The sequence below is a fragment of the Tachyglossus aculeatus genome, chromosome 2 (assembly GCF_015852505.1).
Source record: "Tachyglossus aculeatus isolate mTacAcu1 chromosome 2, mTacAcu1.pri, whole genome shotgun sequence".
Classification (NCBI taxonomy): Eukaryota; Metazoa; Chordata; class Mammalia; order Monotremata; family Tachyglossidae; genus Tachyglossus; species Tachyglossus aculeatus.
The window spans coordinates 176016950-176029303 of NC_052067.1; the positions used below are offsets into that span (position 1 = coordinate 176016950).

Consider the following 12354-nt stretch of genomic DNA (forward strand, 5'->3'; position numbering starts at 1 on the left):
CTGGTTTCCCAGGAGCCCTTCTGTTGGTCATCTTCTTTGAGACTGTGTTTCTCCACGCCTTTTAATTTTTTATTCTGCCCTGTCCTGAGTGTGCCCCATCCAGTTGGCCCTCTGGTAGCAGCTGCCTGAGTGTTCCTCTGATTGCCATCCATTCATCTCAAATATCTGTCCCAGTGAGGCCTGGCTGCTGGGACTATATATAGTGTGACCTACCCTTCCAGTCTCCACCTTCCACCTCAGTTGCCCTTTGGACTCCTTTCCCCTGATTCGGATCAGTCCTCACTCAGCTTCAGGGAGTGGCTCTTGGCAGACGGAGCAGTGGAGACTCTTGGGGAGCTGGGCTACGCTGCCCGGTAAGTCACCCCCCACCCCCCAGCCCCCCGTGGTTGGCGGGTTTCGGGGGGGGAGGGGGAGGAACAGACATAACTAATCAAGCAATCAATCAATAAGTGCTTTTGATCCCCTTTTCCAGATTGTAAGCTCTATGTGGACAGGGAATTTGTTTGCCAACTCTGTTGTACTTTTCCAAGCTCTTAGTACAGTGCTCTTCCCATAGTAAGCACTCAGTAAATACCACTGATGATGATGATGATTATGATGATCAATCAATCATATTTATTGAGCACTTACTACAGGCAGAGCACTGAACTAAGCACTTGGGGGAGTACACTATAACAGTATAACTGACCACAACAAGTTCACAGTCTAGAGGATGATCAGAGTACTCTACTGAGTCTTGGGAGAGAACAAAGAAGAAGGTAGACCTTATCCCTGACCTCAAGAAGTTTACAATGTAGCTGGGGAGACAGACACTCTAAGACATTACAGACAAGAGGAAGTTATAGAGCATAGTGGTGCCTTCAGAAGTGTTATGAAAGTGAAGAAGTGAAGGGATGAGTACCCAAGTGCCCAGGTTGAAGTAGCTGTGGCAGGCGTATAAAATTGGGAGATCAGAGGATAATGGAGGAAGGCATTCTGTGGAGATGGGATTTTAGAAGGGCTTTGAAGATGGGGAGAGCAGTGGTCTGCCAATTTAGAAAGGGAAGGACATTCTAGGCCAGAAGAATGGTGTGAACATGGGGTCGGCAGGGGGAGAGATGAGTTGAGAGTGAGTAGGTTGACCTGAGAGGAGTGAAGCCATGTAAGTTGGGATTTAGTGGCCAAGGGCTGAAAAGGAGAAGTGGGGAGATGTTGCTGGTTGAGTGACTTTGAGCCATTGCACCTCACAGGAGTTTCTGTTTGATGTGGAGAGCATCAACAGTGATCCACAGAGATTTTTGAGAAGTGGAACAATGTGCATGATACAACAATTTAGAAACATGATCTGGGCAACAGAGTGAATGTGGAATAGAGAGGGGAGAGACTGGAGGCAAGGATGTTTGCGAGATCCCCGATGCAGTCATAGAGATGGACTATAACCAGCAGCTGGACCAGCGTGGTGACAGATTGGTCGGAGGGGAAGGAGGCAGGTCCTGACAGTGCTGTAGAGGAAGAACTAGCAGGATTTGGTAACAGACTGATTATGAGGACTTAAAGATAGAGAGGAGTCAAGGGCACTTCCAAAGTTGTTTCTTGAGAGGGGAGGGTGGTGTTGTCTACAGTGATGGGAAAATCAGGAGGAGGAGAAGATCTGGGAGGGAAGGCAAGGAGTTTGGTTTTGGATTTGAGACTGAAAGCTCACTGTCAGCAGGGAATGTGTCTGTTATATTGTTATGCTGTACTCTTCCAAGAACTCTGTAAAGTGAACTTCACACAAAGTGTTCTATACATACTATTGACTGATTGGTTGGTTGGACTTGGGTACCAGTGGGACAACTGTGTGGTGATGTTCTGGAGGTTTTGGTAGATGTGATGTTGCAGAGAAAGAGAGTGGTTGGGGCTGTTGATCCAGTATGGGGAGGTGGGATAGAGAGGGTGGTGAGGGTGGGAGGCTTGGTCAACATCAGTAAAAGCAAATGGGAGACTGACAGTCACCTAGAATGCAGAAACAAAGAACATGACCCAGAATGCCTGAGCCAGAGTGAGGGAGGCTACTGGGTAACAGGCAGTAAGCCGGACTCGGGGATCTGGCAGGGCTCGGAAGTAGTGGGGATTGTAGCCAAACTCAGAAGGTAGAAGCAGATTGGTGGTAGAGGGACTGCTTGTTCTGCAACAATCACTCATTCAGTCAATGGTTTTCATTGAGCACTTACTGTGTGCTGAGCACTATACTAAGCATTTGGGAGAGTACAATACAGTCAGTAGACACTTTTCTCAAGGAGCTTACGGTCTAAGGGGAGAAACAGATGTTAAAATAGAATTCAGGTGGGGAGAGCAGCTGAGCGTAAAGATCAGTCAATCATATTTATTGACGTCTTACTGTGTGGAGAGCACTGTACTAGGTGCTTGGGAGAGTACAATACAACAATAAATTACACATTCTCTGCCCACAATGAGCTTACAGTCTAGAAAGGGAGAGACACATATCAATACAAATAAATTAAATTACAGATATTTACATAAGTGCTGTGGGGCTGGGAGAGGGGAAGAGCAAAAGGAGCAAGTCTGGGCAACATAAGGGAGTGGGAGATGAGGATAGGTGGGGTTTAGTCTGAGAAGACATCCTGGAGGAGATGTGTCTTCAATAAGGCTTTGAAGTCAGGGGGAGCAATTTTCTGTTGGATTTGAGGAGGGAGGGCATTCCAGGCCACAGGCAGGATGTGGATGAGGGGTTGGGGGCAAGGTAGACAAGATTGAGGCACAGTGAGAAGGTTAGCACTAGAGAAGTGAAGAGTGCAGACTGGGCTGTAGAAGGAGAAAAATTAGGTGAGGTGGGAGGGGGCAAGGTGGTGGAGAGCTTTAAAGCCAAATGGTGAGGAGTATTGCGGCGGTGGATGGGCAACCACTGGAGGTTTTTGAGGAGCAGGATGACATGTCTTGAACGTTTTTGTAGAAAAATGATCTGGGTAGCAGAGTGAAGTATGGACTGGAGTGACGAGAGACAGGAGGCTGGAAGGTCAGCAAGGAGGGTGATGCATTTATCCAGGCAGGACAGGATAAGTGATTATATTAATGTGGTAGCAGTTTGGATGGAGAGGAAAGGGTGTATTTTCGATATGTCGTGAAGTGGGACCAACTGGATTTAGTGATGGATTGAATATGTGGGTTGAATGACAGAGAGGGTGACAGTGATGGGAAAGTCATGGAGAAGACAGGATTTGAGTGGGAATATAAGGAGTTCTGTTTTGGACATTTTAAGTTTGAGGTGATGGAAGGACATCCAAATAGATATGTTTTGAAGGCAGGAGGAGATGCAAGACTGCAGAGAGGGAGCGAGATCAGGGCTGGAGATGTAGATCATCAATCGTATTTATTGAGCGCTTACTGTGTGCAGAGCACTGTACTAAGCACTTGGGAAGTACAAGTTGGCAACATATAGAGACAGTCCCTACCCAACAGTGGGCTCACAGTCTAAAAGGGGGAGACAGAGAACAAAACCAAACATACTAACAAAATAAAATACATAGAATAGATATGTACAAATAAAATAAATAAACAGAGTAACAAATATGTACAAACATATATACATATATACAGGTGCAGTGGGGAAGGGAAGGAGGTAAGATGGGGGGGATGGAGAGGGGGACGAGGGGGAGAGGAAGGAAGGGGCTCAGTCTGGGAAGGCCTCCTGGAGTAGGTGAGCTCTCAGTAGGGCCTTGAAGGGAGATGATTTGGGTATCATCTGCATAGAGGTGGGAGTTGAAGCCATGTGAGTGAATGAGTTCTCCCAGGGAGTGGGTGCGGATGGAGATTAGAAGCGGACCCCGAACTAAGCCTTGAGGTACCCCCATAGTTAGGGGGTGGGAGGCAGGTGAGGAGCCCATGAGGAAGACTGAGAATGAATGGCCAGAGAGATAAGAGGAGAAGCAGGAGAGGACAGAGTCAGTGAAGGCAAGGTTGGATAACGTTTCCAAGTGCGGGGGCGGTCCACGGTGTTGAAGGCAGCTGAGAAGTCGAGGAGGATTACGATGGAGTAGAGGCCATTGAATTTGGCAAGAAGGAGATCATTGGCAACATTTGAGAGGGAGGTTTCTGTGGAGTGAAGGGGATGGAAGTCAGACTGGAGGGCATCAAGGAGAGAATCGCTGAACAAATACCATCATTATTATAAATGCACCACCCCCGTAAACACATATGCCCATACACAGGCATGGCACATGCACACATATTTCCACCACCTACCCACACTCAGACACGCATATGCACCAACCCCACTTGCCTGCATGCACGCACCACTGGCTCACACATTCTCTTGTGGAACTTGGACTGGGCAGGGCTGGGTGGCTGGGGAGGGTAGGAAGCAGTGAGTGAGCAGGGGAGATTAGTTTTGAAAACTCACCCAAGGCAGACATAGCTTTGGTCTCTCTCTTCTCACCCCCATGGAACAGTGTGATTGACAGACCCCAGGTGCTGCTGGGAGCTGTAGTGTGGAGTCCCCAACTTACAGCTAACCTACAGAATGTATGGACACAGATGTATCCTGGGGTAGAGACAGGCTGGGGAAAGGACCCACCCATCTGCCCCACAACACATCTTCTCTGAGCTCCAGCTCTCTGGTTTGTGACTAGTCTGTGGTGGGAAGTGGTGTGGACTCCTAAGAAGCAGTGTGGCCTAGTGGAAAGAGCCTGGACCTAGGAGTCAGAAGATCTTAGTTCTAATCCTGACACGATCATTTTTCTTGCTGTGTGATCTTGGGCAAGTCACTTAACTTCTCTGTGCCTCAGTTTCCTCAACTGTAAAATGGGGATTAAATACCAATTCTCCCTCCTACTTAGACCTTAAACTCCATGTGGGCCCGGGACTGTGTCCACCCTAATTAAGTTGTAACTACCTCAGGTCTTAGAACAGAACTTGAAACATAGTAAATGCTTAGTAAATACTATAAAAATATAAACAAAAACAGCCAAACCTTATTTTCTCCATTCAACCAGGACAGCCCAGAGGGACACTCCAAGGTGTGCGAGAGTGTGTGTGTTTGTGTGTGTGTGTGTGTGTGAGAGAGAGAGAGAGAGAGAGAGAGAGAGAGAGTTTGTAAACGTGTATGTATGCATGCTGTGGGTGTGGGCCTATGTGTGCCTGTTGGGATGGAGAAGAGATAGGTGATCCATCATGGAGTAGGGAACATGAGAATGGAGGGGAAATTCTTGTTCATATCCTGGGTCTGACAATAGGCACTCAGTCAGAGAAGAGAGCGGTTGGATGGGGTGATTGAAGCGGATGGAACAGAAAAGTTGATTGGCCTTTGAAGTTGATGGAACAGAAGATTCAAGGAGTCCCATTTGGGGAAGGAGAATGGGTCGGGGGAGGGTGAGAGGGGCAGGAAGCTGGAGAGGCTGGGGGCCTAGGCAATGGGGTGGTGGGGACGGAGATTTGAGAGGGAGTCAGAAAGGGAGAAGTGAGGGGAAGAGGAAAGGAGGAAAGGTAGAGTAGCAGGGGAGCACTGTGGGAGAGAGGGCAGTGGGCTATGGCTGTGGTTAGAGAGGAGCTGGGGTTTGAGGGAACTGCAGACAACACAGAGGTCTGGGCGCGCTGGACTCCGTCTCACAGTTTCCAGCCCAGCACTGAGCCCCAAGACGGGGCTGTGCCACGCTGTGGGGTGGAGGGAGCAGTAGGGGGGGGGGAGTAATGGTAAGACAGAGAGAAGGAAGATGTGGAAGTGAGGGGAGAGGAGAATAATTGACTCCCCTGACCTCCCTTCTCTTCTCTTATTCTTCCCACAATGGCCATCCAAGAGCCCGACCTGGCCGGAAATGGCCCCGCCAATCCGCTGCAGGCTGGCCCGGCACCTGGAGGAACTTCGAGAAGATGAGATGAAGAAGTTCAAGCTGTACCTGGAGGAATACCCCACTGGAGGGCAGGGGAGCTCCTCGATCCCCCGGGGCCAGATGGAGAAAGCAAAGTCTATGGAGCTGGCCTCACTCATGGTTGAGCATCACGGGGAGCAGGGGGCATGGGAGATGGCCATCACCATCCTGGACGCTTTGCCTCTGAAATTCTTGAGCAAGAGGATGGTTGACGAGGGCCCACAGCTGGGTAAGAGGGGGAGAAGCTCCCCATCCCCTAACATTCCAACCTCCCGCAGCTCGGCCCTTGGGACTCTCTAAGAGCAAGATCTCCGGGAGATGTGAGGGCAGGGTCTGAGGCTATTCAAATAGAGATCCTGGGGAGTCTGGTCTGGTTTGGGTGGAGGACCTCAGGTGGAAGAGGGGCAGGGAGTCTGGGATGGGCCATGTTGATAGAGACTCTGGGGATGGGTTTCAGAAGTGGTCGCATCTGGGTAGAGGTCTATAGGTGGTGGGGGCAGGGGACAGGGGGATAGAGTTCCTGGGGGTGGGTTTGAGGAGGGTATGGTCTGGGTGGAGGTCTCTAGGTGGTGGGGTGGTGCAAGAGGCAGAGAGGCCACAGATAGAGAAGTAGCATGGCGTAGTTGATAGAACACAAACCTGGGAGCCAGAAGATCATGGGTTCTAATCCCAGCTCCATTACTTGTCTGCTGTGTGACCTTGGGCAAGTCACTTCCTTCTCTGTCACTGAGTTACCTCATCTGTAAAATGAGAATTGAGATTGTGAGCCCCATGTGGGACAAGGGACTGTGTCCAACCCGATTTGCTTGTATCCACCCCAGCACTTAGTACAGTGCCTGGCACATAGTAAGCACTTACAAATACCATTATTATTATTACTGTTATTAATGGCCAAGAACCATCAATCATTAGTATTTATTGAGCACCTACTGAAAGCAGGGCACTGTAATAATAATAATTGCAGTATTTGTTAAGGGCTTATTATATGTCAAGCACTGTACTAAGTGCTAGGGTAATAATAATAATGATATATTAAGCACTTACTATGTGCTAAGCACTCTACTAAGCACTGGGGTAGATGTAAGATAATCAGGTCAGACACAGTCCCTGTCCCACATGTCTTAATCCTCATTTTACAGGTGAGGAAACTGAGGCACAGAGAAACTGAGTGACTTGCCCAAGGTCACACAGCAGACAAGTGACAGAGCTGGGTTTAGAATCCAGGTCCTCTGACTCCCAGTCCCATGCTCTTTCCACTAGGCCACACTGCTTTGGCTCACAGTCTAAGTAGGAGGGAAAACAGGGATTGAATCCCCATTTTGCACACTTCATTCACCGCTTCCTCTGTACCATGACACTTAAATACATATCCATAATTTTATTTATTTATTTACATTTTATTTATTTATTTATTCATTTATTTTTATGGTATTTGTTAAGTCCTTACTATGTGCCAGGCACTATACTAAGCGCTGCAGTAAATACAAGATAATTGGGATGGACACAGTCCATGTCCCACATGGTGCTCAATCAATCAATTAATCATATTTATTGAGTGCTTACTGTGCGCAGGGCACTGTACCAAGCACTTGGAAGGGTACAATACAACAGTATAACAGACACATTCCTTGCCCACAATGAATTTATAGTCTAGAGGGAGAGAATCCCCATTTTGCAATGAGGCAACTGAGGCACAAATAAATTATGTGACTTGTCCAAGGTTGCACCACAGACAAGTGGCAGAGCAGGGATTAGAACCAAGTCTTCTGACTCTCAGGCCTGGGATCTTTCCACTAGGCCACGCTGCTCCTCACTATGCTAAGACTGTAGCTCTAGACTGTGAGCTCACTGTGGGCAGGGAATGTATCTGTTTATTGTTCTATTGTACTCTCCCAAGCTCTTAATACAGTGCTCTTCACACAGTAAGTTCTCAATAAACACTATTGAATGAATGGATGAATAAATGAATAAGTGCTTCAGGGTTTCACCTTGAGCCATGTCATTCTTTCAGCCAATTCTAGCACTAATGAATTTACATTCTCTTTAGTGCTCATGTAATAATAATGATGGTACTTGTTAAGCACTTACTATGTGCCAAGCACTGTTCTAAGCACTAGGGAGATACAAGGTAATCAGGTTGTCCTACATGGGGCTCACAGTCTTAATCCCTATTTTACAGATGAGGTAACTGAGGCACAGAGAAGGTAAGTGACTTGATCAAAGTCACACAGCTGACAAGTGGAGAAGTAGGGATTAGAACCCATGACCTCTGACTCCCAAACCCATGCTCTTTCCACTGGGCCACACTGGATCTCCTATATATACATATGTACATATGTGTCAGTATGGCCTATTGGAAAAAAGCACAGGCCTGGGCCTCAGAGGACCTGGGTTCTAATCTTGGCTTGGACATTTTTCTGCTATGGGACTTTGGGCAAGTCACTTCACTTCTCTGTGCCTCACTTCCCTCATCTTCCAAATGGGGATTAAATTCCTGTTCTCCCTACTTGGACTGTGAGCCCAATGTGAGACTTCATTATCTTGTACCTATCCCGGTGCTTAGTACAGTGCTTGGCACACAGGAAGCACTTAACAAATACTGTTATTATTATCATGATTATTTTAGCTCTACTCATTTATTTTAACATCCTAGTTGTAAATACTTCTAAGTTTGCCAATCCTCATTGGAGGGTAAACATCAGGGAACAGGTCTACCAACTCTGTTATATTGTACTCTCTCAAGAGCTTAGTACAGTAAGTGTTCGATAAATACCATTGACAGATTGATCCTAGTGGCCAGAGAAAAAATCACTTCATTTTTCTGGGCTTCCCAAGTGGCTAGTACAGTTCATTGCACTCATATGTGAGCTTAATAAACAATACTACTATAAATCAATCAGTAATAGGTATTGAGCACTTATTCTATGCAGAACCCTGTACTATTTGGGAGAGTACAATATAATTAGTAGACACGATCAGTGATCTAAATGAACTTACAGTGTGCTTTATGCAGAGTACTGTTCTGCGCAGTTGGGAGAGAACGATAGGGTTAGTAGACACGATCCCTGCTCTAAAGGATTTTACAGTCTGTTATGTGCAGAGCAAAGTACTAAGCCCTTGAGCAAAAACATTACAGCTTCTAAGTAGAATCCCTGTTCTCAAAAATGCTTACAATCCAATGGAGGAGACAGACTCTAAAATAAATTACAGGTAGGGGTTGACAGAATTTAAAGCATTGACCAGATTATTTTTCTAAAAACAATTTAGTCCTCATCTCCCCACTCTAAAAGAACCTCACTGCTGCTATGTTGATTCAAGAACTTATATCTCGCCTTTATGACTGCATTAGCCTCCTCACTGACCTTCCAGCCTTCTGTCTCTCCCAATCAATCAATCAATGGTATTTATTGAGTGCTTACTGTCTGCAGAGTACTATACTAAGTGCTTGGTCGAGTGGAATACAACAGAATTGGTAGACACATTCCCTGCACTCAATGATCTTGTAGTCCAAAGTGAGAAACATTAAAATGAATTACTGATATGTACATCAGTGCTATGGAGATGAAGGTGGGGTGAACATCAAGTGGTGAAAAGGTACGTGCATAGGCAGTGCAGAAGGGGGAGGGAGTAGGGGAGGTGAGGCATTAGTTGGGGAGGGCCTCTTGGAGAAGATGTGATTTTAATAAAGCTTCGAAGGTGGCAAGAGTGATCACATGTCAGATATGAAGGGGAGGGGAGTTGCAGACTAGAGGGAGGATGTGGGCTAGGGGTTGAAGGCACGATAGCTAAGATCGAGGTATGATGATTAAATTACCATTACAGAAAAGAAGAGAAGTGTGCTGCCTGGGTTGTAGCAGGAAATCAATGAGATAGATGAGAGCAGGAGAGCTGATTGAGTGATTTAAAGCCACCCATAAGGAGCTTCTCTTTTATGTGAGGCAGATGAGCAACCACTGGAGGTTCTTGAAGACCAGAGAAATGTGGATTTAATTTTTTTTTAGGAAAATGATCCAGTAAGCAGAATGAAGTATGGACTGGAGTGGGAAGAAATAGGAGGCAGGGAGATCAGCAAGGAGGCTGATACAACAGTCAAGGCAGAATAGGATGAGTGCTTGGATCCTCTAGGCTGCAAGCTCCTCGGAAAAAGGGAACATGCCTACTAATGCTGATATATTGTACTTTCTCAAACGTTTGGTACAGTTCTCTGCACACAGTAAGTGCTCAATAAATGCCATTGATTGATCAGTGTAATAGCAATTTGGATAGAGAGGAAAGGACAGATTTTAGCAATGTTGTGCAGGTAAAACTGACTGGATTTATTGATAAATTGAATATGGGGGTTAAATGGACGAGATGAGTCAAGGAAATACAAAGGTTGGGGGCTTGTGAGATAAGGAGGATGGTGGAGCTATCTACAAATGATGGAAAAGTCGGGGGTTAAGGGTCAGGGTTTGGGTGGGATTATGAGGAGTTCTGTTTCAGACATGTTAAATTTGAGGTGTTGGTGGGACATCCAAGTAGAGATGTTTTTAAGGCAGGAGGAAAGGTGAGACTGCAGAGAGGGAGAGAAATCAGGGCTGGAGATGTATATTTGGGTATCATTTGCATAGAGGTGGTAGTTAAAGCCATATGAGCAAATGAGTTCTCCAAGTGAATTTAGAAGGACAATAGAAGAGAACTCAGAACTGAACTTTGAGGTACCCCCAGAGTTAGGGGGTGGGATGCAGAGGAGGAGCCCATAAAATAGACTGAGAATGAGGGGCCAGAAAAATAGGAGGAAAACCAGGAGAGGAAGGTGTCAGTGAAGATTAGGTTGGATAATGTTACTAGGAGAAGCAGGTGGTTGACAGTGTCAAAAGCAGCTGAGCAGTCAAGGTGGATTAGGATGGAGATGATCTTGGATCTGCCAAGAAGGAGGTCACTGGTGACCTTTCAAAAGGGGGTTTCTATGGAATGAAGGGGACAGAAGCCAGATTGGGGTGGAGGTGGTGCGGGGGGATAAAGGCAAGAATTGGAGGAGAGAAACTTGAGACAGTGGCTGTAGACAACACACTCAAGGAGTCTGGAGAGGAATGGCAGGAGGGAGATAGGGCAATAATTTTAGGGAGCTGTGGGGTCAAGGGAGGGATTTTTTAGGATAGCGGAGACATGGACATGTCCAAAAGCAGCAGGGAAGAAGCCACTGGAAAGCCATTCAAAGATGGCAGGCAGGGAGGGAAGAAGGGAGGGGGCCAGGGTTTTGATAAGATGCAAAGCGATGGGGGCAGATGTGCAGGTGGAGGGGGTGGATTTTGAGAAAAGGCAGATTTCCTCTAGAGATAATGATGAATAAATGGAAGAGTTGAAAAAAGGGCAGGAGAGGTGAGGGGCTAGGGAGGGGCAGGGGAGATTTTAGGGAGATCACATCTGATGGTTTAAATTTTTTCAATAAACTATGTAGCCAGGTCATTAGGGGCAAGGGTTGGGGGAGACAGGGGGACAGGCAGCTTCAGAGGGGCATTAAACATCTGGAACAACTGGTGAGGGCAAAGGGCATGGGTGTCAGTAAGAATGGAGATATAATTTTGCCAGGCAGAGGAGAGGGCAGAGTTGAAGCATGCAAGAATAAATTTGAAGTGGATGAAGTCGGTCTCATAGCTAGATTTCCACCAGCAGCACTCTGCGGCTCATGCATATGAGCGAAGCAGGTAGACTGCGTAGGTGATCCAGGGCTGTGGGTTAGTGGTACGAGATCAATGAAGGGATAGGGGAGTGAGTTAGTTGAGTTCAGTAGAGAGGGTGGTATTGAGGATGTCAACTTGGTCATCCAGGGAAGTATGGCAATGAAGGCTAAATGGGGCACATTGAGTTGAGAAAATTGGATGAGGTCGAAAGATCAGAGATCTCTGTGGGGGAACAGCACAGATTTGTGGGGAGAAGGTTTGTGGGAAAGAAGGCAGGTGAGGAAGTTATGGTCAGATAGGGGAATTTCAGAGGTGGTGGGGGTAGAAATTGTGCAGTGGCTAGAGATGATGGGATCGAGTGTGTATTCAAGTTGGTGAGTGGGTGAGTGGAGTTGAGCAGAAGATCACTGGACTTGAGGAGTGATAGAAAGCGGGCAGTGGAAGGGTCGTGAGGAACTTCTATGTAGATGTTGAAGTCCTCAAGAATCACTGTAGGGATGGAAAAAGAAGGAATGTGAGAAAGCATTCAAAATGGTTAAAAGAGTTGGAGGTGGGACCTGGGGGGTGAGTGGATGGTAGAGGTGATGATATGGGTTTCAAAGTAAGGGAAAGAAAGGGATGGGAAGGTGGAATGGTGTAAAAGTGGCATTGGGGTGCGAGAAGGAAGCCAACACCTCTTCCCTTCCCAGTGAGTCTGGGAGAGTGAGTGAAGATCAGATGCTCTCTGGAGAGAGCAGCAGGGGAGACCGTATCATCTGGGGAGAGACATTTTTCGGTGATGTGAGGAGGAGCAGTTACTGGATCAGGAAGAGTACAAGGATAAATAATACTAACAGTGGTATTTATTA

At 46.8% G+C, this 12354-nt stretch overlaps 1 protein-coding gene across 1 annotated transcript in view; it reads left to right on the forward strand.

The window, feature by feature from the left end:
- Window positions 1–5789: 5789 nt before the first annotated feature.
- The window catches only part of LOC119944472 (NACHT, LRR and PYD domains-containing protein 3-like), a 29750-nt gene continuing 23185 nt past the window's right edge, over window positions 5790–12354 (forward strand). The window contains exon 1 of the mRNA XM_038765422.1: window positions 5790–6072. Within this exon, the coding sequence (XP_038621350.1) occupies window positions 5790–6072 (283 nt within the window). The remainder of the gene's footprint in view (window positions 6073–12354) is intronic.